The following is a 27785-nucleotide window of genomic DNA, read 5'->3' on the forward strand; positions in this document are numbered from 1 at the left end:
AGACTTTTGTTACGGGGTGATTTGCCATTACCGTCCCCAGTCATCTACATTTTACCCCCAGGAAACTGGGCACTCATTTTACCGACCTTGGAAGGATGGAAGGCTGAGTCAACCTTGAGCCGGTTACCGGAACCCGGCTTCCACCAGGATCGACCTTAGGTTGTGAGCAGAGCTTGGGCTGCAGTACTGCAGCTTACCACTTTGCGCCACAGGTTTGATACTCATCATAAAGTGCAATCAAGTCACAACTAATTTGTGGTGACCCCTCATGTGGTTTTCAAGGAAAGAGATGAGCAGAGGTGGTTTTCCATTGCCTTTCTCTCCATAGCAGCCCTGGTCTTCCATCCAAGTGCTAACCATGGCTGTTCCTACTTATCTTTGAATTCAGGCTAATTAGGGCTCTTTATTAAAAATTGTATTATTCTAGCTTAGTATTATGTAAGGCCTCTCTAAATGTCAAGTTCTCTCTCACTGCAAGCATTTATTCAATTTATTTATACCTCACTTTTCTCCCAAATATGGACCCAAAGTGGCTGATGACCTCCTCTTACACTACCAGTTGACTCATGTCTCTTTCTACTATATGAGACCTAGTGGCAGAGACCGCCCTCAAGTCTCAGCTAACTTATGGCAACCCCTGGTTTTCATGGCAAGAGATGGGTTTGCCATTGCCTACATCTGAAACCCTGGCCTCCACTGGAGGTCTCCCACCCAATTACTAACCAAGGTCGACCATGCTTAGCTGCTGATTACCTGGGCCATTCAGGTCAGGGCACATCATATGACGATACCAATAAAAGTTTGGTATTATTGTCCTTTAAGATCTGACAATAGTCCAAACATTAGTGAAAAAAGCACAATAAAGAGAATGTGAAAGAGCTGAGGTCAAAATCAGGACTCTGCTAGAAAAGAATGCTGGATCAGACTGCCTTTTCTAGTCAACAATTTAACGTCACAGAATTCCAGCACTGAAGTCCATTAAAGCATGAAATATATAAACACTGTTTATCATAACATTCGTGATTGATAAAATATACTCACAGAAGAATTGAATTAAATAACGCGAAACGTAACAAGCAATACACAAAATCCACTGATTTCCCGAAGCACGCAACAGGAATGCGAGGCGTCACTGACACACCGCATTTTCTTTTTCTTAAAACAGCATTTAGCCGCCATTTTACGAAACCTTCAGAAGCTGCTGCAACATCTGTTGAGAAAATGGCTCCCTAGAACGCCACCAAGGCGCGGCAGGGAGAGGGGTGTATATGCAGAACACGCGCTGGTCGCGTGGGTGAATCGCGTGGAGGAAGGGTACAGGACGGAGGGGCACACGTGCGTTACAAAGGAAGGGGGGAAGGGACCGGGAGGGGGAATCGCGCGCTCGCACCTCACTCACACACACACACACCCCTCGTTCCTACGGATGATCCATGGGGCTTCGGTATCTTCCAGAACGGAGAGAACAAGACGACCCCAACACACGACTTCTGCCCGCGCACGCGCATAACAACCCCCCTCCCCAAAATATAACCGGTTGGGGGAGGCGGAGTAAGGAAACGCGGGGTGAAGCCGCACCTCTCTTTCTCTCAGGAGAGTACGCGTCTCTGCCAGAGAGCGTGATTCCACGTGTCACGTGGCCCTGGCTCGCCCAATCGCCGAGAGAAATGACGAGCCTTGTATGCTTTGCGCAGAGTGCGCACTGAGGAGAAGCGGTGCGGCTGTGCGGACCAAGAGTTGATGCGGCAGTGGAGAAAAGAAGACTGGGAAAGAACGAGCGCGGCGTCTCTCTCTTTCTTCTTCCTCGCGATATATTCGTATATCGAGAGAGAAGTAATTCAGGAATTGCGGGGGGAAGAGAAAGCGGTGGGGGGACGGTAAAGGAAGGTCCGTGCCTTCCTTGCGGTGCTGTGACGCGAAAAGAATACACGATCAAGGAGGTTCTGAGGAGAGCTGTCGCGCGCGCTTGCTTTTCTGAGCAGACCCGTGGCGGGAAGGGCGCGCGCCTTTCGATAAGATTCTGGCAGCCTCGCTTCTCGCGCTCCAGATTCTAGGAAAGCTCGTGAGGGCGGGGTACGCGCGCGCGCGCTTGTTCTTCTTGGGCGTGGGCGGCGTGTAGTTGATAGGCGCTACAGGATCCATCATGGCATTCTCCAACTACAGCAGCCTGCAGCGTGCTCAGCTGACTTTCGACTATCTTCATACCAACTCGTGAGTAGGAAGAAGGGAACGGGCTAGAGTGCAGCTGTTAGGAGGTCTCTTTTCGTTGCTCTATGCATTCGCGATGGTTGCTAATCCAGAAGAAGGAAAAGAAATCAAAGAATATTGGATTCATTGGGAAGAATGGAAGATGAATATCCTCATGGGATGAAGGCAATGGAGATGGCCAGTTTATGAAAACTCCAGCCAAGATTCAGCATTTGCGATTTTACACTCACACCTGAAAATGTCATTTGAGCACATGCTAGGATTTGTTGAGGAATCTGGAGGCTCCATAGGTTGAGACACCTAAATTGGCTCAAGGATCAAGACAGGAAAATGGGTTGAAGCTGGCAATGCAGATGCTGGGATGGAGAAGATAACATTTTGGTGGTCATAGTAGTGCAATATTTTCTATGGAACGAATGTAGATAGTATTGCTGATCTTTTGAAGCACCTGATATATTTGTTCTTGATAAGGGAGTTAAATACTCTATAATGGCATAATAATGTTCAATTAGGATATGCTGATCATGTGGAAATATTGCAAGTGTTGTATATTATTCATATTAGAGCCAGGAGACGCACATTATATAAGACTTATTTAATATATATGAATGGGTGTTGTCAAGTTGCAACTGACTTATGGTGACCCCAAGCAAGGGAGTTTCAAAGCAAGTGAGAATCAGGTGGTTTGCCATTCTCTTTCTCTGCAGTATCTTTTTTGGTGGTCCCCTTTCTGAGTACTGACCTTGCTTAGCTTCTGAAGATCAGGCTATACCATACTATTCCACCTTCTGGCTTTAATACCAATGTAGAAATTGGTGATAGAAAGATCCAGAGGATGCTGGAACTGCTGAATAAATTGTATATGCAAGTCATAGGTGGATAGGGAATAGGTAAGGAAGTAGCTTCAAAAATAATGTAGTAACAGATGTGTAGGGGTAAATCAGTTTGTTTCTGAATGACATGCTTGACTAACATTTATTGATTCACGTAGCTGTGATTTAATGTCTTGTTTCTTGTTCTGGACAAGTAATGTGATGGTTGTTGTGGGTTTTCCGGGCTGTATTGCTGTGGTCTTGGCATTACAGTTCCTGATGTTTCGCCAGCAGCTGTGGCTGGCATCTTCAGAGGTGTAGCACCAAAAGACAGAGATCTCTCAGTGTCACAGTGTGGAAAAGATGTTGGCAGGTCATTTGTATCTACTCAGGAGGGGTGGGGTTGAGCTGAGTCATCCTGTAAGAGTTTCCCAGGGTGTGGAATGCTAATGGCGGGAGGCTTCACTGTATCCTGAGAAGGTTCTTTTGCATATGGATTGGTGCTTGATGTGCTAATCTTCTCTGCAGGGCTATTGTCGAGTATAGAGTGTTGTGTTAGCCTGGTGTTTTTCAGAACTGGAAACCATGCTCTGTTCATTCTTAAGGTTTCTTCTTTCCTGTTGAAGTTTTGCTTATGCTTGTGAATTTCAATGGCTTCCCTGTGCAGTCTGACAAAGTAGTTGGAAGTGTTGTCCAGTATTTTGGTGTCCTGGAATAAGATACTGTGCCCTGTTTGAGTTAGGCTATGTTCCGCCACTGCTGATTTTTCAGGTTGTCCAAGTCTGCAGTGTCTTTCATGTTCTTTTATTCTTGTCTGGATGCTACGCTTTGTGGTCCCGATGTAAACTTGTCCACAGCTGCAGGGTATATGGTATACTCCTGCAGAGGTGAGGGGGTCTCTACTGTCTTTTGCTGATCGTAGCATCTGTTGTATTTTTCGGGTGGGTCTGAATACTGCTTGAAGGTTATGCTTTTTCATAAGTTTTCCCATCTGATCAGTAATTCCTTTGATATATGGCAAAAACACTTTTCCTGTAGGAGACTGTTTTTCCTTGGTTGTTTGATTCATCCTGGGTTTGATTGCTCTTCGGATTTCATTTCTGGAGTAGCCATTTGCCTGAAGTGCGTGGTTTAGATGATTAATTTCCTCATTGAGAAAGTGCGGCTCACATATCCGGCCATGAAAGCCTTCGACAATACAAGTAATGTGATGTTTGGTCCTGGCTTGTTTGGCTTCTTTTCAGTTGATGTTAATGGCTTAGATACCGAAGAACTAGTTTCAGCTGGACGTAGTTCACTAAGTGTTAAATAATGCATTCTCACTTTAAAAACTAGAGATGTTATAGGAAGGCTATATTTTTTCTAATGTGATAAATATCTCGATTGGATCTGTATTAAAACAGTTATATTCCATAGAGGTTCAAGCCCAGCAGAAGGTGATGAGAAGGTGGAGAAACTTAAGGACAGCCTCATCATCATGGACTAGAGATGGGCATGAACAGAAATATGCACCAAAGTTCCGCACAAACTGGCCCATTTCATGGTTCACGAACTGGCAGTTCATCAGAGCCCATTTCTGACTAACCTCCATGAACTTTAAGCTGGTTCATTTGTTTCATTTTTTGGTTCATTATTGCAGACAGCCTGATGCCAGTCAGCTACCTAGGCAACAGGGGTTGAGCTTTCTTCAGACCTTCTGCTACCCAGAAGTGACGATATGCTGACTTGGAAGTGACATTTTCACGAACCAAATGAACCGGTTCAGGAACCGGAGCAGCTTCGTGAAACGTGATGAACCATGAACCTCATGGTTTGTTTGTTAGTTTTCCAGTTTGTGCCCATCTCTATCATGGACAGATCATTACTTGCTTAAGTTTAGATGTATAAGAGTACCAAGACTCTGCAGGGGTGGCGATCAATTAAGAAAATTGGCTCCCAGAGCTTGAGGGAGCCAAATCATTTTCTGATGCTTTTAGTGGATTTTTTGATGATATGATTTTGCTACTATCAATGCTATGTTTGACCTGTAGAATGAGAAAATGTCGTAGGCTGTTAACATGATAGCTCTTGGATGCCCGGGTAACCCCTAGGTTTACAGAGGGGCTGCGGGCTATGAAAAGATAAGGGAGATTGCTAGAGCAATAATGAAAAAAGACGATTGGATCCAACAAGATATGGGCTAGAACTCATTTTAAAGCTTACTCCTTGGCAGTGAAAAATTATATATCTATTGCCATTGTATCCCAATAGCAGATTAGATCCAACCAACTTTTCTCATGAAAATGGGAGGGAATGTTCTACTTTAACCACCCAAAAGCCCATGCTACGATCATGGGGCCTGAATGGACAAAAGTCATATAGAACCAAGGCAATAGTAAGAAAGAAAACTGAATGAGATTCAGTGAAAAGGGTAGCTGGATCCAATCCAGTGTAGGCCTGTGGAGGTCTTCTGGGGGGTCAGGGGCATATAGAGATCTGGGCTATAATAGAAGGTTGAGTGCTCGCTGGCCTCCTGTGACCAGATGTCCCAATACTTTGTAGTTAGTGATGGTTGGATAGTGCTAGGGTGCTGGCTCTCCAGTTGTGTGGGAATACTTTTAAGTTTGTTCAATCTGAGGATGCGGACAGGATTCTTAGAGGTCTAAGACCTACAACCTGTTTTTGTGTCCCTTGACCCTCCTGGTTGCTTAAATCTGCTGAGAGGGGGGACTGGTTACTTTAATTATTTATTTAATTAATTCAATTTTTAATTTAATTTGATTTATATTCCGCCCTCCCCTCAATAGCAGCTCAGGGCAGATAAGAGAGGGGATGGTCATGTTAGCATTGAAACAGTGATCTGTCCACTCCTAAAGAAATCTACTTTAGATCCAGGAAGTTTGATAGTTGTACAGTCTCAAATGTACCATTCTTAAACGAGGGTATTGAATGGTTCTTGGCTGGACAAGTTCAAGGATGATGAGCATTATTTGGATCCTTTCCTGTCTGGTTATGCAACAGAAACAGCCTTGATCACCCTGTTAGATGAACTGTGCTGAAAGATGGGCAGGGGGAGTGCAGCCTTGTTGATTCTTGTGGATCTCTTGCAATGGTTTTCAATACTGTCAACAATGATATCCTTCTAGACTATCTTTCCAGTGTGGGAGGCACTATTTTGCAGTGGTCTCAGATCTGTCTGGAAGATACGATTCAGATGGTAGTGCTAGGGGACTGCTGCTTGGGCCTCTTGCCTCTAAAGTCCTGAAAGGTTCCATCTTGTCCCTTGTGCTTTCAAACATCTATATAAAATTACTGTGTGAGGTCATCCAGAGTTTTGGGCTGGGTTGTCAACAATATGCAGAAGATACTCATCTTGCTCTCACACTTCCAATGGATCTCAGGAAAACTGGAAACCTTGAACCAGTGACTGGAGGCTGTTTGGGGATAGATGAGGGATAATAATCTGATGCTTAAACCATACAAGAGAGGTGCTGTTGGTGGACAGAAGAACTAGCTCCAATATTGAGGAGATGGGATTACACTTCTAAGGGAGTGGGTTCGGGAGTGGGGGTTCCGCTGGATGTGAGCCTCCTGTTGGGTAAGCAGGTAGCAGTGGTAGCCAGGAGCACCGTTCTCCAGCTTTGGCTTTTGAGCCAGCTGCAACCGTTTCAAGGCAAAAAATATCTTGCCACTGTAGTGCATGTCTTATTAATGTCTAGTTTAAATGACTGCATGCCTAGAAACTACAGTTGGTACAGAATGCTGTGATAATGCTGACCAAAGTGAGTTGTAAGAACTGTATCACTCCTGTATTGTTCCATCTGTAGTGGCTTCCAATTTGCTCCTGAGCCTAATTCAAAGAGCTGCTATTGAACATTGAACCACTATATGGCTTAGACCCACACAACTTATAAACCTATTAAATGATTATGGTCTTACTGTGGGGCCCTTCTTCAGGCGCCCCTATCATCTGAGGCTGTGTTGGGTAGCACCCCAAGAAAGGACCGTCTAAGTCTTAGCAACAAAATTGGCATTCTTTCTCTAGGGAGATATGTCCGTCTCCCTGTGTCGTCGTCATCTGGGGCAGGTGAAGGCCTTTTTGTTTTGTTTGGCATTCTCTTGTTGAATCTTGTCCTTGTTTGTAATTGTTTTTATATATAAGCTTTAAAATTGGTTTTTAATCTTTTTAAATTGTTTACTGCTTTAACAACTCTGGTAGGATGGAAAGGTTAGATTAAAATGTTCTAAATGAATAAGGAGAGAAGGGATTTTTCTGATGGAAATCTTTTAATAAAATGCATAGCATAAGTTAATGGTTTCTACATCTCAGATTGTAGAATCTGGTTCTCCTCTATGATTTGCAGTAGTAAAGCTAAAAATAGCAACATTAATAAAAGATATACAGTGTATATTGTTTATACTAAAGTTAAAAATATTTTCAGATTTTTTAAAGTCCATACAATCATAAACATATAGGAAAAAGTGAACAGGGAGTACTTTAACCTTTATGTGAATATTAGTAGAACTAGAAGGCACTCCAAACAGATGCACAGATTAAAAACTTTACCCTACAATATATGATACAACTGTTTTGTGAAACTCTCTTTTTTTTTTTTTTGAAAAATTTTTTATTGGGTTAGAACATTTTTATTTTTACATTACAATCAATTTTCCCCTAATTTTTCGTTTCTAACCCCCTCCCTTTCCCCCCCTTTTGTTGACTTCCAACAGCTTTCCCACCCTCTGTCCCTTTTCCCTTACTTCTATTAAATTCCTCTGTCTAAAACAGATATACATTCTCCATTATATTAAGCAGTGCATCATTAACTCCTTTAATTATTATACACCCAAACTATACGTCTTTAGATAAACAATTTATCCCATTTTCCAGTTTTGAATAATTCTATATAAACCTATATATCATAAACCATAAAAATTTCCCACATTTAAATCAAACAATTTGATTTGTTCTCTATATATTACTCATTTCAACTTTTTATGGTAATTCTATATAACTCCTCAGATACTCAATCAATTTAACTCTTCTATACATTCAGTTTGGTGCATATAAATCTTGTCAAAGAAAGAAAATATTGTTAGTTAGTCAATCCTCATGTTTAAACCTTATCATTAATTATTCTCTATCAGTTGACCTATACATATCTATATATATCTCAATCAATTAATCTAACTGCTTATAAATTCACATTTCTCTTCCTCCCCCGGTAAAGTCACCCCTCTCTTTTATACTTTTATTATATTTCAGTAGTTCTCAAACTGCCACAGTTTTCCTCCCACCTCCCATTTCTTCTCCAGGTATTGTTTCAGCTTCTCCCAGTCTGTGTTGAACTGCCCTGAGTCCAGATCTCTCAGTTTTCTTGTCATCTTGTCCATTTCAGCCATATACAGCAATTTGTAGATCCAATCTTCAATAGTTGGTACTTCTTGTACTTTCCATTTCTGCGCATACAAAAGTCTAGCTGCTGCAGTCATATAAAAAATCAACGTCCTATGATGGGCTGGAATTCCCTCCATTCCCAAGTTTAGCAGCAGGAGTTCTGGGTTCTTATTTATTTGAAACTGTAAAATTTCACTCATTTCTCTTATTATTTCCCCCCAGAACTGCCTAGCTACCTCACACGACCACCACATATGATAGAGGGAGCCCTCATGTTTCTTACATTTCCAGCATTTATTAGAAGTATTCAAATTCCCTAGCGCAATCTTCTTTGGTGTCATGTACCAACGATAGATCATTTTGAAAATGTTCTCTTTAATATTAATACATGTCGTTGTCTTCATTGTAGTTTTCCACAAGTATTCCCATGCCTCCATTGTTATTTCTTTATTGAAATTTATAGCCCATTTCACCATCTGTGTTTTAACTATCTCATCCTCAGTATACCATTTCAGCAATACTTGGTATACCTTGGATATTCTTTTCTTGTCTTCTTTAAGAAGGGTCTGCTCTAGTTCCGAGTTCTCTGTTCGTATGCCCCCTTTTGCAAAGTCTGAGTTGTATAAGTCTCTAATCTGTCTATACTGAAACCAATCATAGTTAGGTGATAGTTCCTCTTGCGTCTTTATTCTAAGTTTAGATACTTCAATCTTAGTTATTTCTTTATACGTTAAACATTGTTGTTCATTATCCACAGCTCTCGGATCTATCACCTCATATGGAACCACCCACAAGGGGGTTCCTTCTTGTAAGTAAGTTCTATACTTCTTCCAGATTGTAAATAGACTTCTCCTTACAAAATGATGCAGGAACATCGAGTTGACCTTTACTTTGTCATGCCATAGGTATGCGTGCCATCCAAAAATTTTTTTATATCCCTCTAGGGCTAATAGTTTCTTATTCTTTAATGTCATCCACTCTTTTAGCCAAACTAGGCAGATTGCATCATGGTAAAGTCTCAGATTGGGCAGTTGCATTCCGCCTCTCTCCTTTGCATCTTGTAAAACTTTTACTTTCACTCGAGGCTTCTTGCCTGCCCAAACAAAATCTGATATTTTCCTCTGCCATTTTTCAAATTGTTTAGAGTCTCTGATGATTGGTATTGTCTGTAACAAAAACATTACTCTTGGTAACACATTCATCTTAACTGCTGCAATCCTGCCCAACCATGACAGGTTCAATCTATTCCATTTGATCAAGTCTCTCTCTATCTGAGTCCATAATTTTTCATAATTATTCTTGAACAAATCTATATTTTTTGCAGTCAGCTCAACTCCCAAGTATTTCACCTTACTAGTTACTTCACAATCCGTTGTTTCCATTAACAATTGTTGTTTCTGCTTAGTCATGTTTTTGCATAATATCTTTGACTTCTTTTTGTTAATGAAGAAACCTGCCAAATCTCCAAACTCCTTGATCTTGCCTATCACTTTTGGCATGTTCTCCAGTGGGTCTTCTACAATTAACATTATGTCGTCTGCAAATGCTCTGACCTTATATGAGTAGTCCTTTATTTTTATTCCTCGTATTTCCTCATCTTGTCGAATTTGTATCATCAGAATCTCCAATACTAAAATGAACAACAATGGAGATAACGGGCAACCTTGTCTTGTTCCTTTACTAATCGTCAATTTTTTGGTCAATTCATCATTCACTACAATTGCTGCAGTCTGGTCTCTATAGATTTCCTTGATTGCTCTGACGAATCTTTCTCCCAGTTGTAGCTTTTCCATAGTGGCAAACATAAAATCCCAGTTTAAATTGTCAAACGCTTTTTCAGCGTCTACAAAGAAGAAACCAACCTCTTTGTCACAACGCTTGTCGTAGTATTCAATAGCATTGATCACTGTCCTTAAGTTGTCTCTTATTTGTCTGTCTGGCAAAAAGCCTGCTTGTTCCTCCTCTATGACTTCCGAGAGCCACCCCTTCAATCTCTCCGCCAATATCTTCGCAAAAATTTTATAGTCATTATTGAGTAGTGATATAGGCCTATAATTTTTCACGCTAGTCAGATCTTGGCCCTCTTTTGGGATCAATGATATATTCGCTTCGCTCCAAGTGTCTGGAATTCTTTGATCCCTAAAAACTCCGTTCATCACCTCTTTTAGGAATGGTGCCAGTTCATTGGCCATTGTCTTATAAAATTTAGCCGTAAGTCCATCTGGCCCTGGCGCCTTTCCTAGATTTGCGGATTGTATTGCCATATTTATTTCCTCATCAGTTACTTCACTGTTCAACTTATTTCTCCAAGCTTCCGAGATCTCTGGAAGTTTGGTTTTCTCCAAATATGATGCTATTGATTCTTTGTTTACTTCTTTTTTATTATACAGCTTAGCGTAAAATTTATAAAAGGCTCTGCTAATGGTAGTCTGCTCCAAATACGTTTTGTTTTCTTCACAAATTTTATTTATTATTTTCTTTTCCCTTTTCTTCTTTAATTGCCATGCCAAATATTTCCCAGGTTTATTAGCACCCTCAAAAGCTTTTTGATTCAGTCTTTTAAGGTTCCACTCCAATTCTTTGTTACTCATTGCTGTTAACTGTTCTTGAAGAATTTTGATTTCCTGATGTATTTTCTTTGTTTTGTGAAACTCTCTGATATCAGGAGAAGAATAAAAGTTTAACTACAGCAGTATAGCTAAGTTAGAAAAAAATCCAAGATAAATCAGTGAAAAGAGAGAAAGCAGTTATTCAGTCAGTTGCAGGGGTAAAGTGTTATACTATGACGCCCATTGTCTTGCTTGCATGCGTTTTGCATTTTAACCAGAGTATTTTAAAGACATCTTTGATAAGGTGTCCCTTTTGTAGAAAGGTTTAGTCACTTCAGAAATTTCCTTAGTCCTGATCGTTGTTGTAAAAAAGACTTGGTTCTAGAATTTTCCTTTTGTCATAGTCTTGGCAAATGATGATGTCTGTGATAGCATGGAGTCTTTTTAAAAGACTTTTAAAAAAGAAATAAGACATAATACTACAACTACGATCTGTTTCATACAATGCATGATTAATTATTTGGACTTTTCCTCTTAAAATAAACTGTAACACAGAAGCTTTGACTGAATTCTCCCTTTGTATTTCTTGTCTTTTGTTGGCAGTAATGGCATTTTTATTGATACAGAACAACTTTTTGTTTAGAGAGAAGACGCTATTAGAATATGGGAAGCAATGGTATTACGGTATCAATCTACCCACTGTGCTCCTTTCTCCTAAAGCTGGAAAGGGTGATCTGTGAACAGCATCAGTCAGGACCACAACTTTTACTGCATTGGTTCATCGAAGCTTCAAAAAGATCTATCTGCCGAGAAGAAAGATGGAGAAAAGAAGTGACATAGTCACTGCTTTGTTGGCGTGTTGTCCTATTTCCAAGTGCAGATGCATGAATCACCAGACCTGAAGTAGAGGGAGAACTGTGTAGAAACACTTTTGCCCTTGCGGAATTTTATTTGAAGATTATAAGGAGGTACTTCTGGACTCAAATAGCTTCACAGCTGCCAGTGTTTTCTCACCCCCAGTATTTTACTAGGGAAGGTCAGACTTCCTTTACGATATTAATTATCCAAACTCAAAGGCTCACCAAACTCTGAGCCTTTGATTTTTATACTACCCATCCAACGTAGTAGGGATAAGACGGATAGAAACTGAAGTAAATGTTGTTTTGGGTATTTTGAACATAATGAGAAGTTACCTGGCTAGTTCAGAGACTGAAGTTGGAAGTCTTGGTCCATTGTGAACTTCCATTCTTTATGCTGCTACTTTATAAAGTGTGGCAAGAATGAGATCATGTTGGCTTAATTCATGAGTTCATTAATGAATAGAATCATGGGACTGATGGAGACCTCCATTCATCATCTTTACAGATTATATTGAGAGGTCATGTGTTGTAGTGGGATTGAGTATTCGACTTGGACCTGGCTGATTCTTGTTCAGGTATCCATTAAGCTATTCATCTCCTTGTGTGACCATAGAACCAGTGGATATAGATTAACTCTATAGATTACAGGATAGAGATCAGCATTATTCATATTGCCTGATGTTGCACTAGGCAAGGAATAGTTTTAAAAAAGGGATGACTGGTGAATGAGAGAATCCATACAGTACAGGGGAAAACTCAGTTTTCCAAGGATTGATATTAAATTTGGTTCGGGGTTTTCAGTATATCAGGACTCAGTATAGTTGCCTGCCTCAGCATTTGCAATTATGTGAGGAAAATAAGCTTTAAACAGAAATAGGTTAATCAGGGCTCAAAAAAGCTTGTAGCAGGAATTATTTCTATAGCACAATCAGGATTCATGGAGTTTTACAGAGTAACAAGCAAAATAAAAGAGGTTCCTGCTCTGCAGAATTACTAATATACATTTGATAGTTTAAGATCAGAAATTTCGCCTTGGACATACTGAATTTGAAGCAGCAAGGAGGCATTCTAGATAGACATATTGATGGGTAGAGAGTGAAGAAGTCTGGGGGGACAGGTATAGCTATCTGTTCTTGGTGTGTAATGTAAATGGAAAGCCATGGAATCAGATGTACTAAAAGATGTGTGGAGAGACAGTAGTGGGGACTGAGCCCTGAAGAACAACAGAAGTGGGGAGGGAAGTATTACCTGAACTATTGGTCAGGGAAGAAGAGAACAGTTGAAAACAGATAGCAAGCTTAATAGTTTCTTTTAAGCACTTCATACCTAGATTTGGTTAGCATCATGCTAGGTAGAGAGTGGAAAGTATATACTGCTTATTTATTCGAGAAGATTGTATATTGTTGCAGTGGACATGAATAGGAAAGAATGCATAGATTTGTCAATGTTGCCAGTAGCCAGATTTCTGCTTTCCAGTATGACGCAGCTAATTTAATTCTTGCAGTAATGTTGTGTATTGTAGCTCAGTTTGAAGGTGTCAGCTTCTGGCTCTGTGCAGTGTTTTTGACCCCTGTCCATTGGTAAAAGGAATTTGCATCCAAAAAAAAAATACCTTTGTAAATGACAATCTTAACTAAAAATTGTAAATGTTAAAGTTTGAATTTAATCTTAGGATAAGCCACAAAATAAGATTTAATATGATGACTATAAAAATACGCCAGAATGCCACACCTTTTTTTTCAGTGTAATAGTAGAAGTTTCTTTTCAGGCATTTATAGTTTGTAAATACATTATATTGCAGGTATTAGTAACAGTAGTAGGTGCCCTTTTCAGTCTTGTCATAGCCTGTCTTGAAGTTTGAAGAACTGCATTATATTTATTTACTTTGGTTGCAAAACCAAGTTACAACTAGTGAAGACTTTCTAATACATGTGACTAAAGAAATGCATTTGATTAATTTTTACCCCATGTGTGTTTATGGTGGAGAGAAAATACACTATCTAGTTCCAGGACTGAAATGTACAAAAGAACAGTGGTATTATGATACTTGACTCTAGAACTAAATTGATCAATACATTCAGTGGCCTAGTTTTTCTCTACAGTACTTGCAACAAACCATGCCACTTTTGAAGAAAGTGATTCATTCTTAACCTACCTGATTGATGGCAGAGAGTGTCAAGATGTGATTCTGGCTCTGAAATATTAGAAACTGGAAAATTGTCATTATTGTGATAGAATATAAGGGTCCTCTCTGCTTCAGTATGGATGGCACTGGACGATCTGAACTTCTCTGTCATGGCTTCTCAGTAAATACCTACTGTTGATCACTGGAGCGATGGCTCATTCTCTGTGGAGAGCTGCCCTTCTAGTCTTTTAATGTTTGACTACAGTTAAATGCAAAGATGCAGTATTAATTAAAACCCATCTGTACAGGGAGCCGTAAAAATTTAACTCAACTCTCAGCATGTTAGTACAATGCTTTTATTGTATCCTTTTATTTTGAAGTTAGGATAGTTCATTTAAGTTTTAGTGTAGAATCTTAGGGTTAGGGTTAGCAGATATTGACATAGATGGGGCAGTTAATATGAACTATTGTGTGTGGTCTGTAAACTCATGAATCTCACAGTTCCAATGGCCTGTGATTTGTTTTCCAAATCTTATTTCAAAACCTTCAGAATTCTCAGATTAAAATTGGGCCAACATCTCATAGAAGCTAGAGCTTGGATTTTGGCTCTGAATATGAAATTTAAAATAATTTTCTCAGCGAATAACAGCTTACTGTTTTATATGAAACACGATAACTTCTCTAGCCCATGGACTCAAGCAATAGAAGAAGAATTGAATGTTATACAATGCTCAGAGGATGTAATTGCTGCTCTAGGATGGCCTTCAGCTTGTAAAACCTTCAAGAAATTAATTATGAAGATAGACGCAAACAGCACCATTTGCAGAACTAGGAGGATTTGTTCATCCCTCTATATGGTGATCCCACGAAGTTCTACAATTCCATTGTATTTGTTCAGCTTAACAGTTCCAAAGTATAGACGAGCAATTATGCTTGCAAGGCTAAATGCACTACCTTCTGCAGTTACTGAAGGCTACATACTGGGCATGTGGTGGCGAGTGCCCTCAAGTGTTAGCTGACTTATGGTAACCCCTGGTGGGGTTTTCATGTCAAGAGACTAACAGAGGTAGTTTACCATTGCCTGCCTTTGCAACCCTGGTCTTCGTTGGCGATCTCCCATCCAATTACTAATCAAGGCCAACCCTGCTTAGCTTCTGAAATCTGATGAGATCAGGCTAACCTGGGCTATCCAAGTCAGGGCACATACTGGGCATACCTTTTTCAAATAGATATCGCGGCTGAGGCTTAGGTGCTATCAAATCCTTAAGTCATGTTTTATTTGCATGTCCTTGGTACAACAAAGTGGAACAAATGGATTAAACCGTTGACATTAAAGTGGACACAGTCTTCAGTAGATATTTTAGTTCCTAAACTATTAGCATACTCAAGAGTAGAAAATTTACTCATTTTAGCCAAATTTTTAGTTCAAACTGTGAGAACTTGGGCAACTTACAAGAAATCACCTTTTTTGTAACCTGCTTATTAACCCTCTCTGGCCTGAATTCTTCCTTCCTTTCTCATATTCCCAGTCATGTTTGATAAACACTACTTTAGACCTTTAAGTCAAAGGAGTAGAGTAAGGAAGAAAGAAATAACCTTCAAAACACTTTGAAGAAACTCAGAAAGGGTAATAGAAGTTTGTTAAGGACAAAATAACTCGAAGTTTTTAATAATTGTACCTATTTGTTGGTATTTGTGTTACTAAGATCCTTGATATGCTTCATCTGTGGGTGAATTTAATGTTAAAACTAGTCTTCTAGTCTAATGTCCATATTGATATAAAAATGTGAGACTCTAAAACATTTGGAAAGAGTCTAGTTCTGAAAATATATTAAATAGAGTTGTTAATGTTGTCTAGCTTGGAATTCTGAAACATTAGCAACTGTAGGACCTCCATTTTGATCTACATTTTTGCAAACCCCCGCAGCCCCCTTTCTTCCTCATCAGCCCTCACCATGTGGACACCTTCGAATTGTGAGGCAGGCGTTCGTGCCCCCTGGATGTCTCCATTCTCTAGAATCCTAAAAACAAGAACCACATCAGCAACACTTTAAAAGCTAATTTAAGGGAAAAAATGTTTGTGTTATCTGTACGTGGTTTCAAAGGTGAACTGATTCTGTTCAGTAACAACTGAAAAGCCCTGGCCTAAGTTCTGATCTCTCTTACTCTTTCATTGGAAGGGTCTTTGGGCCTGATACTATTTTTTTAAAACTTCCTTGTTGATTGGTAACGCCTAGCCAGAGGCTGGTCAAACAAGAAGAAGGGAACTTGGGAAAACTTTCAAAGACCAGCATTCCACCAAGCTAGAACTTCCAGTATTCAGTTTAAAATAACCACTGGCAATTATTGTCTCTAGACCCATAGTGCCTCCCCACTGTAATCCTTTGCATTAGAAAATAAGAGTGAAAATAGGTCCAATTTGTACTTAAGTATGAGGACTGTATTTAGCACTGTACCTTGTTGCCACACAATCAATTAGAATTCCCAGAGCTGGCTGTCAGATGGTGAGTTTTCTGGCTAGTGCTTTGAAGTGATTTGAAAGCTCTTTGGGATGTTTTGCAGTTGTCAGCAGCTGATAGGTGTTTGGATACCTTGGGTGAGATGAGAGAGAATAAATGGTAATTTTTTGGTTTGTAGGTTATGGTGCAATGCAGACATAGACTTAATGTTGCAGTTGGACACCCTCAGCCTTTATTTTAAAATCGAACTCTTCTGATTATTATGAGTGTTTGTGGTTAGTGAATATCTGTGTATTAGACAACCTATCCCCCATCCTGGTAAGATAAAGTACTAAATTTAGGCCCAGTTTTGTCCTAGGAAATTCAGACTATTTATTTATTTATTTTATTCGATTTATATTCCGCCCTCCCCGCATCAGCAGGCTCAGGGAGGATTACAATTTATACAATAATATAAAATACATGTACCTTTAAAAACCAATAAAACTCCTTAAATATTTAAAAATGCACAACAAAGCAATACAGCAGCAGATTTTAAAAACATATAGCAGCAAATTTCTCCAGCAGCTACCACCCAACTACTTCCAGAGATATTTGGCAAAGGCTGGGTGGTAGATACCCTTTGTGGGGGTACGGCTATCTCTAGGTGGCCAGCAGGGAGGCCCAAATTTATTGACTCCTTTCAAGCCATTGTTTTTGATAGTCAGTCGGGCCAAGGGAGGAAATATTGTTGAACTAAAACTAAGAAGAAACTTGACTCTTGTCCAGCAGGTTACTTTGTAGTAAAGGAATACGCTTTACACCAAGAATTTATTTGTGGCTTTTGATGAAGCTGTGAGCCTTGCGAAACGGGACAATTTAGCCAGGCAAACCCGTTGCCAATCTCCTGCCGGGAGCAGCCGGAGAGAGTGGGCGCTCCCCCATCCTTTTGATTTGACCCTCGGCATTTATGAATAAAGCTTTGGATTGCAGCAGCGGTCTTTTGGCGTGTCCTTAGTGTGCCTTTGCTTTGGAGTTTGGGACCGTTCCCCCTGTCCTTTGCCATAATCTTTATTGATCAGAAGCATCTTCAAATGCCCCAGAGTACTATTTGTGGGATGTTTGTACTATTATTGTGCTATGCCAAGTGCATGTGCTTAGCTGTTGTTGAAGTGTTGCCTGCACAAAATTTCAAAACAATTTTCTTCTTGTATGAAACTGAGCAAACTTTCTACCACATCTCATTTGATTTTTGCTAGGATTACCCTAGTAAGATCAAATGGATACTGGGGTTGAGTTACTTCCTCCTTTAATAGTTGCAAAATCATTAAGTGTAAGGATTGAAAAATACCAGGATTTGGTTGATAGACCCTGCATTAAACAAGTATTATTACTCCGCAGTAGTAGACCCAGTCACCTTTTTCTGGATTAGCAGCACTTGCCAATGTGTACTTTATGAGGGAAATCTCAGTGGATATTTGGAATACTCGAAAGTATCTGGATGCAACATTCCTATTTGCTGGAAACTAATTTAGGAAATTTAAAGAGTTCCTTTCGTGAAAAGAAACCTCTTAGCCTCTACGTGCTGTAATAATTGTTACAGGTTTTATCTTTAAATTTATTTTAAATATCTTAAAGGACTTTTTTCAAGAATTTGCAGATAATTTTATCATAACTTGCAGATTATGACTTCTAGTTAACTATTCACTCTCTATTGGTATCTCATTAATAGCTGAGATGGCATTACTCTGAGTTTATTGTGCCTTAAATGCATACAGAATTTGCTGCTGTCCTGGTTTTGCTTTCGTTGGCTAGCATATATTATGATTTTTTTTTTCATTTTGGCAAGAAGCATAGTTTCAAATTAAAAGGATTTTAAAGGTTGAATATAGCCTTAAAATAACAGCCCATATGTACACTACTTCTAAGATTCAAAGTAATTTTACTGATCATTTATATTGCAGAACCACACATGAATTCTTGTTTGGGGCCCTTGCTGAACTTGTTGATAATGCAAGGTATGTATTGGCAGTTGACTGCCAGAGGTGCTTATCACATTGTTTTGGTTTAGCCAGCTTATTTAATTGTTGCAGGTTGGCTCCAGATCATAGAATTGAGTTCTACTTCAGAAAATTTTAGAATCCTTGCCTTCAGGAACTGTAGTGAAATAAATGTGGAATGCTGTTTTGTAGTATTGGAATGGACACAATGGCTATCACCTCAGTTGATGCTCTGAGATTGTTAAAATGTTAGATACCTGACAAAGCGGTAATAAATACTTGTAGCCTTCATTCTTTTACGTGTTTCCTTTCAAACCCGTTTTCTCCCTACTGCGACAGGATAGTTACCAAGGCCTTTCTGCCAGTTTGTTAGCTGGAGAGTCAGAACTCGGGTATAGTGTGTGTATTCACTGGGGAGATGAGACTTCAAGTGCAGGGAACAGTTAATTGAAAGCTTATGTTTCCTTTTGCAGTTGCCCATGTTTCCTTAATAAGTAGGCCTGTCCTTTTTTGTTATTATTTCGTCACTTTGAAGGAACTGAGAAACATTCTGCCTAATAACTTTTCCTGTTAATACATCAAGGGTCTGATTTCATACTGGTCTTTATATGTATGCTACTCTTACAGTCTTGTTGCAAAGTATTTGCACTGTGGGTGTGGGAGTGAATAGCATATAGAGCTTGCCTGAAGAGCTTTGGCACAGCTTTCTATGAGCTTTCATCCATGTTGTCCCTTGCTGCTGAAGTTGCTACTTTCAACAGCTTTGTTTTCTAGCCATGTTTAGTTATTAATTTTCATGTCTGTTCTTTTGTAGAGATGCAGATGCCACAAAAATAGACATCTTTACTGGTAAGTTAGGTTTATTCTGTTTCTGTAGGGGTTTTCTATACTGGAATGAAGAATATGACTGGAAAGGAAGAAAGTTGAATTAAAAGAAAATCAAGCTTAGAACTACATGGTGTTCTTGTATTCTTTCATTTAATATCAGACTTCTTGGTAATAACTCAGCAGAACAAATACTTGCCTTGTAAGTAATTATTGAAGATTATAGGATTATTGGTTGCTTGATAGATGATTTTTCCTGATTTGCAGTTTTTGGATGCAGAACTGAGATTTTTTTAAAAAAATAAACTAATTCCCAAAGGCATACTGGAAAGAAGAGATTTTTACTTGCCTTGAAAAAGAGAATAAGGAGGGAGCCAAACTCATTTCCTGTCAGTGCAGGTTTCAGTGCTCTAGGGCTTCATTAAAACAAGCATCTTGTATTGAATCTGGAGACCAACTGGAAGTCTGGATTTGGAGATATATGAACACAACAACTGACTTATATAAATGCATGGGCAACGTTTTGCACCTTTGAAAGTTTCTGAATTACCTTCAAAATGAGCTTCATGTAAAGAACATTAGCCTAATCCAACCTGAAGTTGCTGAGATATTAAAGAGAGTGGCCAGTTCTTTATCTTCTTGCAGCAGGTGTAACTGGTGTATCAGCCAAAGCTAATACAAGACATTTTGAACCACAGTGTCTTTCAGTGAGTCCAGAAGTTATGCCGGATCCAAAAGTACCCCCTCAAGTTATAGATGCGATAGTTTAGGTGAACTGCAGCCCTATGAAGATTTTACCAATAGCCAGCGTTCCTTACTACAGTCAGCTCTGTCTTACCTGGATTGAACTTACTTTACTTTATTTGGTATTTAGCCCGCCCTCCCCGCAAGCGGGCTCAGGACAGGGTACAACATTCATAAAATATATAATTATATAAATACAATTAAAATCATATCATAAAATCATGACTCAGATGGCCTATTGCACATTCCTGCCCTCAAATACAAAGAGGGAGACACCCGGACGGATGGTATGTCATTGGATAGAAAAAGGCGACGGGAGGCTCAATGATGGTCTTAATACTGGCCTCAACCATATGCCCGGCAGAACATCTCCGTCTTGCAGGCCCGCCAAAATGATACCAGATCTTGGTGAGCCCAAGTGTCTTCAGACAGAGTTCCACCAGTTTGGGACCAGGACCGAAAAAGCCCTGGCCCTGGTTGAGGCCAAATGAGCCTCCCTGGGGCCAGGGATCACCAGCAAGTTCTTATCTGCTGAACAAAGCGCTCTCCGGGGTACATAAGGGGAGAGATGGTCCCTCAGGTATGCTGGTCCCAGTCCGTTTAGGGCTTTAAAGGTCAACACCAACACCTTGAAATGGACCCGGAAGTCCATGGGAAGCTAATGAAGCTGCTGCAAAACTGGTGTAATATGTGACCTGAATGGAACGTCCATCAGGACCCAAGCAGCAGCATTCTGGACCCACTGTAGTTTCCAGGTCAGACCCAAGGGTAGCCCTGCATAGAGGGAGTTACAGTAATCTAGCCCATGGCCTGGACGGAAACCGGACTGGTATGGTATTCACCATAGTTCAATTTCTTTTATTTTTTTAAAAAAAATTATTAGGTGAGAATATTAATACATACAACTTTCAGATAACATCTCAATATCATTTTCCCCCACCCTTTCCCTCCCTTCTTTTTCAGGACTTCCAACAGCTTTCCAACCCTATATCTTAATCTATTTTCCTAATCTATCCCCTTTTTCTATAACTCATTATATCATGTTTACATTCTGCTTTGTTAAACTAAGCTCTATCTGTTAGCTTCAAATCTATTATTATTAACTTAAAATCTGTTATCTATTACTATCTGTTAACTTCAGATATATTTAAATTTAAGCTAACAAATAAAATATCTACTTTATTAATTTTACCAATATCTATTAACTCCAAATCCACTTAAATTTAGGCTAACAATTAGCTAATACTTCACTCCATATGATAAAGATTTCGTCTCTTCCAATAAAAAAAAACATTCTAATAATTTTCGAATTGCCATAGTTCCCCTTTCACGTCCCACTTCTTTTCTAAATATGTTTTCAGTCTTCCCAGTCAGTGAAAAATTCTTCTAGGTTCTGATCTCTCAGCTTTCTTGTCATTTTATCCTTTTCTGCCATGTACAGCAATTTATACAACCAGTCTTCAATAGTTGGTATTTCTTGCACCTTCCATTTCTGTGCATATAAAAGTCTTGCTGCCGTCGTCGTGTAGAATAGTAATGTTCTGTATTGCATAGGAACATCTTCCATACTTAAATTCAGTAGCAATAGCTCTGGGTTCTTCTTTATTTGGGTCTGCAAAATCTCATTTATTACTTCTAAAATATCTCCCCAGTACTGTCTGGCTACTTCACACGTCCACCACATATGATACAATGATCCTTCATGCTTTTTACATTTCCAGCATTTATCTGACACGTTTGCATTTCCAAGTGCAATTTTCTTAGGCGTTAAATACCATCTATAAATCATCTTATAGACATTCTCTTTAATACTGGTACAAGTTGAAATCTTCAATGTAGTTTTCCATAAATATTCCCATGACTCCATTGTTATTTCTTTGTGACAGTTAATTGCCCACTTCACCATCTGTACTTTGACTGTCTCATCCTCTGTATACCACTTCAAAAGTATTTTATAAATTTTGGATATCTTCTTTTTACTTTCTTACAGTATAATCTCTTCCAACTCTTGAGTTTTTCTATTTGATTCCTCCTTTTGAACAGTCCGAGTTGTAAAGGTCTCTAATCTGTCTATATTGGAACCATCCATAACAGGAAGATAACTCTTCCTCCGTTTTGATTCTTATCGTTTTTTGTTCCATAATCAATATCTCTTTATATGGTAAACATTGTTCTTCATTATAGATAGCTCTCGGATCGATCACTTCAAACGGTACCACCCAAGAGGGGATACCTTCACCCAGATATTTTTTATATTTTTTCCAGACCGTGAAGAGGCTCCTTCTAATATAATGGTGCAAAAACATAGAGTCAGCTTTTATTTTATCCTGCCACAAATAGGCATGCCATCCAAACAACTTCTTATAACCTTCCAATGTTAAGAGTTTGCGGTCTTTCAGTGACATCCACTCTTTTAGCCAAACCAAACATATTGCTTCATGATATAATCTAATATTCGGCAACTGCAGTCCACCTCTTTCTTTAGCATCACACAGAACTTTCATTTTTACTTGAGGTTTCTTGCCTGCCCACACAAAGTCAGAGATCTTCCTCTTCCATTTTTCAAATTGTTTAGTATCTCTAATAATTGGAATTGTTTGTAATAGGAACATAATCCGTGGTAACACATTCATCTTAACTGCCGCTATTCTTCCCAGCCATGACAGATTTAATTTATTCCATTTAACCATAGTTCAATTTCTGATTGCAGGTGTGCATTCAAGATATATAGCTAAGAGAGTTTTTTAGAGAAGGAGCTAATGACAACCTTTTTCAAGGTAATTGGTAAGAATACCTGTGGCAAAAATTTATTGACCAGCATTTGGCCACTTAACCAAACCATTTAGTCTCAGAGCCAAAACAGACGAGACGAGTTCCCTCAATTCAACCTGGGTTGAATTGCCTCAAGGTTTGATGGGAAATGTAGGCATTTCTCCTTCCCGTCGTTCAGAGGAGGAGGGGGGAGGAGGAGGGCTCCTCTCGCCCGGGCGCCGCCGTTCCCAAGCACGAGGGACTCGAGGAGCCTGGAAAGTGGCGGGGGGATGCTCTTAGGCTGGGGCGCAGTGGCAGCACTCTTGCTGCAGCCACCCCCGCCCCAGCCTCTTCCTCTCGTCCTCCTTCCTCTCGGCTTCCTTCTCCAGCGGCGAGAGAGGTGGCGGCGAGCAGCAGCAGCAAGAGTGCCACTGCCGCCGCACCCCAGCCTAAGAGCATCCCCCCGCCACTTTCCAGGCTCCTCGAGTCCCTCGCGCTTGGGAACGGCAGCGGCCGGGCGAGAGGAGCCCTCCTCCTCTCCCCTCCTCCTCTGAGCGACGGGAAGGAGAAATGCCTACATTTCCCGTCAAATCTTGAGGCAATTCAACCCAGGTTGAGTTGAGGGAACTTGTCTCGTCTGTTTCGGCTCTCAAACTAGCTATATTTAACCAATGTGGGTGAAGGGCAAGAGGACGGGTTGTGGTCTATATAAATCTAAGCATCTTGTCTACATCTTCAGGTGAAATCAACTGAAACTTCTCTAAGTAATTTCAGTTGATAGCTGCTAGGGAGTTTTGAGTTCACACTCTAATATTGATAGGATGTCTGAGTTGGAACAGACGCGTGTGACCTATCAAAATATTTCCATGTCTGGTTCACGCTGACTTAAGTACCAGGCAGCTGTTGTGGTTACTTTGTGTGCCTGCATTGTATAACATAAAGATTGGGCTTAAGAATCGTCATTGCTGGTGGCTAACTGATTAACTGCACTCCTGAAGTCAAGTAAACAACACACCTGATACATGATTCTGTGTAACCTTCTCTGTTGTTCCAGTGGTCTGTTTTGTAGTTGGACCTCTGTTTTGTGCAGTTCTGCATTTTCTTGCCTTTTCAAGTTTAGTACTGTTGATTCTTCTCTTCTTATAGAACATCGAGAAGACCTGAGGGGTGGATTCATGCTCTGTTTCTTGGATGATGGAGCAGGAATGGACTCAAGTAAGTGATAGTACATTGCATTGCTGTTTCATTCTGAAAGAAACGAAGTTTAAACATTAAAAATACTATTTTACAGTGGTGATTGTAAATGTAGTGGTGAGGATAATCTGTTACATTTCAGTACAGCTATGTAAGATGTAGTTGTACATTCATGCATGATTATCTTCAAGTGAAACAAAATTTGCTTTTTGTTTTGAAGAACCATAGTGAACTGATAAAAGGAGTGCTTGCAGTGAACAACTGGCTTAAAATAGTTTTGTAGAACCAGGAAGTTGAATTCTTTTATTTTTGACAAGCTTGATCTGTTACGACTAGATGATATTGAAAATTCCAGAAGATCTGTTTCCACCTGTATCTGGATAATCTGGTGATATGCTCTTGGATGTTCAGGTGGAGGAAGAGGGATGTCAAGAAAATGATCAACAGCCTCATTTATCATGGTTTTCTAGTAAACCTGGAAAAGAGCTCCCATCAGAGCATCTGATACTTCGATAGTCCTCTTTCACACCTCACTGAACTATGTATTTCACCCAGTGGAATGTCAAATGTGATCAAAGCTTTTCATCTCCAAGTCCTCAGTGGATCTAATTGTCCTTGTACTTGTACAGGGACTCACAAGCTCCATGAATGTTTTATCTCCTGGGCAAGGCTACATTGCAGACTGCTTCCTTACCAACACGAGATTGCCAACACCACCTTCAGATAACAGTTCCGTAATCAGTCAGGCTGTTCTTTTGCTGGTGGCATCATCACCCCAACCTGATTGGAGCCTCTCAATTATCCACCCTGCCTTTCTGTTACCTGTGCAGGGAGACCACCTCAAAAGACAAAGTGGTAGAAGGGTAACAGATAAGACTAGAAGTCTCCATCAGCTTAACTGCCTGGAGTTCAAGGTGGTACACCTTGTTCTGCATATATTCCATCCAGCTCTTGGGCAAGTATCTCTTAATTGGGACTGAATAAGTGGTCACAAAAGCATATATCATCTGTCAAGGATTGGTGTGGTCTTGCTGCCATCACAAGAATGTTTTTGTGAAGGAATGGGATTCACAAGTACCTCCTCCCCTGCCCTCTGTTCCTTTGGGTTGGTCCTCAGGAGGTTGGAAAACTACAGCCACCCCAAATATCTACTCAGCTCTGCCGACCCTTCCCTTTACTTCCAAATCTACTATAAACAAATTGGTATCATCCACTGCCACTAGGAACTCTGAGAGTATCTCCTACTAAACAGTTATGTGTCTAGTACTCTGTACCTGCATTGCTGCTTAAAGGATCTGCTTAGTTCATATATCTTACAGCTTTGCTTCATGACCTAAGACAGAGGTAGTCTACCACAACCTGCACTATGAGCTATTGTGCTCCACAGATGGTGAGTTTACCCACTGTCCTTTCCTGTTACCACACTGTAGATAAGAAGACCGAATAAGTGTGGTGTGATTTCAGAAATCAGGCTCACCATGTTCGAAATATGTGTGTGCGCTATGTGCCGTCAAGTTGCCCCTGACCTATTGCAACCCTAGGAATGAAAAACCTCCAAAATATCCTATCATTAACAGACTTGCTCAGATCCTGCAAACTGGAGAACATGGTTTCTTTTATTGAGACAAGCCATCTCATTTTAGGTCTTCCTCTTTTCCTACTGACTTTCTCTTTTCCTAGCATTATTGACTTTACCAGAGAATCTCGTCTTCTCATGATGTGACTAAAGTACAATAGCCTCAGTGTTGTCATTTTAACTTCTAGGGAGAATCCAGGCTTGATTTGATCTAGAAAACACTTGTTTGGCCATCCATGGTATCCACAAAACTCTCCTCCAGCACAACTTTTCAAATGAATTAATTTTCTTCCTGTCAGCTTTCTTCATTGTTCAATTTTCACATCCTTACATAGTAATGGGGAATACCATAGTTTGGATTATCTTGATCTTGGTTCCTAGAGAGACATCTTTATCTTTAAAGATCTTTTCTAGTTCCCTCGCAGCTGCTCTTCCAAGTCTCAGATCTTCTTCTGATTGTTTAGCTGTAATCTCCCTTTTGGTTGATGATTGAGCCAGAGAATAGAAAATCTTGTCCAGAGTACAGGTTGTGCATCAACCAGCGTATCTACGGGACCAGCATACTTACGGGACCGTCTCTCCCCATATATTCCCCAGAGGACACTCCTATCAGGGGACAAACAATTGTTGTTGGTCCCTGGCCCCAAGAAGGCCCGCCTAGCCTCAACTAGAGCCAGGGCCTTTTCGGTCCTGGCTCCCACCTGGTGGAATGCTCTTGTCTGCTGAAATCAGGGCCCGGCAGGACTTACTATCTTTTCGCCGGGCCTGCAAAACAGAGTTGTTCCGCCAGGCATATGGCTGAGGCTGGGCCTCCGCCGGCCTGGAAAAAAGGGGTGTATAAAACCCTCCCTGTGAACGCTGTCCACCATCTTGTTTTAAATGTGTTGTTTTTAATGAATGTGAATTTTTTATTGTATTTTAATTGTATTTTTAATATGTTGGTATCCGCCCTGAGCCCGCTTGTGGGGAGGGTGGAATACAAATTTGAAATAAATAAAATAAAATAAATCAATCAAAACAATCAGATGTTGTGGCACCCCCATTTCTTTTAACACTATCTATAGAATTTCATGATCCACACAGTCAAAAGCTTTGTTATAATCTCTAAAACATATACTGGTTTTCTTCTGAAACTCCCTGGTATATTCCATTAGCCATCATAAATTTGCAATGTGATCTCTAGTGCCTCTTCCTTTTTTTTTGAATCCAGCTTGAACTTCTGGCATTTCTCGTTCCATACATGGTAAGAATCTTTGTTGCAGAATTTTGAGCATCACTTTGCTTGCTTGAGAAATTAACATGATAGTCCGATAGTTGCTGCACTCTTTGGCATCCTCTTTTTTGGAATTGTAATGTGGGCCATTGTTTTGTTTTCCACACTTATTGACAGATTCTTGTTAATATTTTGATGAACTCAATTTCTGTAGCTTGAAATAGCTCTATTGGTATTCCATCTACTCCAGGAGCTTTGTTTCTCCCAATTACTTTGAGTGCAGCTTTTACTTCACCAGATTCCTGGTTCTTCGTCAAAAGATCCTTCTTTGAAGGAATATATCATCCCTCCATCTCTTCTGTATAGTTGTTCAATATATTGTTTCTATCTTTCCTTTATTTTGTCCTGATTATATACTGTATTTCTGTGTTGATCTTTCAACATCTTGAGCTGCAGCTTGAATTTACCTTTGATTTTCCAGATCTTGTGGAAGAGATCTCTTGTTCTACCTTTTTTGCTGTTCTCGTCTGTTTCTTTGCACTGGTTATTATAATAGATTTCTTTGTCTCTGCATACAAGTTGCTGAAAAACTGCATTTAGAATTCTGACTATTTCTGTCACCTCTTGCTTTTGCTTCCCGTCTGTCTTTAGGAATTTTAAGGGTTTCCTCAGTCGTCCGTTTAGGCTTCTCCTTTATTTTGGCTACAGGAATAGTCTTTGCACATTCTTCCTTGATAAAGTCTCTGGTTTCAGCCCATACTTCTTCTGTTTCACGATCAATTAAAGTCCAGCTTTACCTTGGTTTTCTTGGTTGGAACTTATCTTCATTGTTCTTTACCTCATGAACAAGATGGCATCCATAGGTAAAAGCTTAGTCCTGGCATGGTGCAGGGCTTCCTGGTCTGAAACCATAGAAGAGAGTTTTTTCTCTCTCATGTCCTGAGTTTAAATACCTCTGTCTTTCTTCCACTCTCCTTGGGATGATCTTACTGTTCCTTCATGTCTCAAAAGAACATCTTGCCAGCTCTGTGGCTTTGGGTGTGACATCCTAGCAGAATGGGAGATGGTGAACCATTGTCTTACCTCAGTTACGGCTATTAACATAACCAAGAG

At 40.0% G+C, this 27785-nt stretch overlaps 1 protein-coding gene across 6 annotated transcripts in view; it reads left to right on the forward strand.

Annotated features, from left to right (window-relative positions):
• The first annotated feature begins 901 nt into the window (after positions 1-901).
• The window catches only part of MORC2 (MORC family CW-type zinc finger 2), a 75794-nt gene continuing 48910 nt past the window's right edge, over positions 902-27785 (forward strand). For 2 of the 6 annotated variants that reach the window (XM_054995964.1, XM_054995965.1), the window contains exon 1: positions 23387-23904. Coding sequence is in view for 4 of the 6 variants with exons in the window: in XM_054995960.1 (XP_054851935.1) it covers positions 2144-2211; positions 18334-18387; positions 19184-19218; positions 23836-23904 (226 nt within the window). In the remaining 2 variants the exon portion in view is untranslated. Of the gene's footprint in view, positions 2212-11619; positions 11915-18333; positions 18388-19183; positions 19219-21809; positions 22716-23386; positions 23905-27785 lie in introns of those variants that run through there. The other 4 variants (XM_054995960.1, XM_054995962.1, XM_054995961.1 and 1 more) reach the window with 4 other exon arrangements.

The sequence above is a fragment of the Eublepharis macularius genome, chromosome 13 (assembly GCF_028583425.1).
Source record: "Eublepharis macularius isolate TG4126 chromosome 13, MPM_Emac_v1.0, whole genome shotgun sequence".
NCBI lineage: Eukaryota > Metazoa > Chordata > Lepidosauria > Squamata > Eublepharidae > Eublepharis > Eublepharis macularius.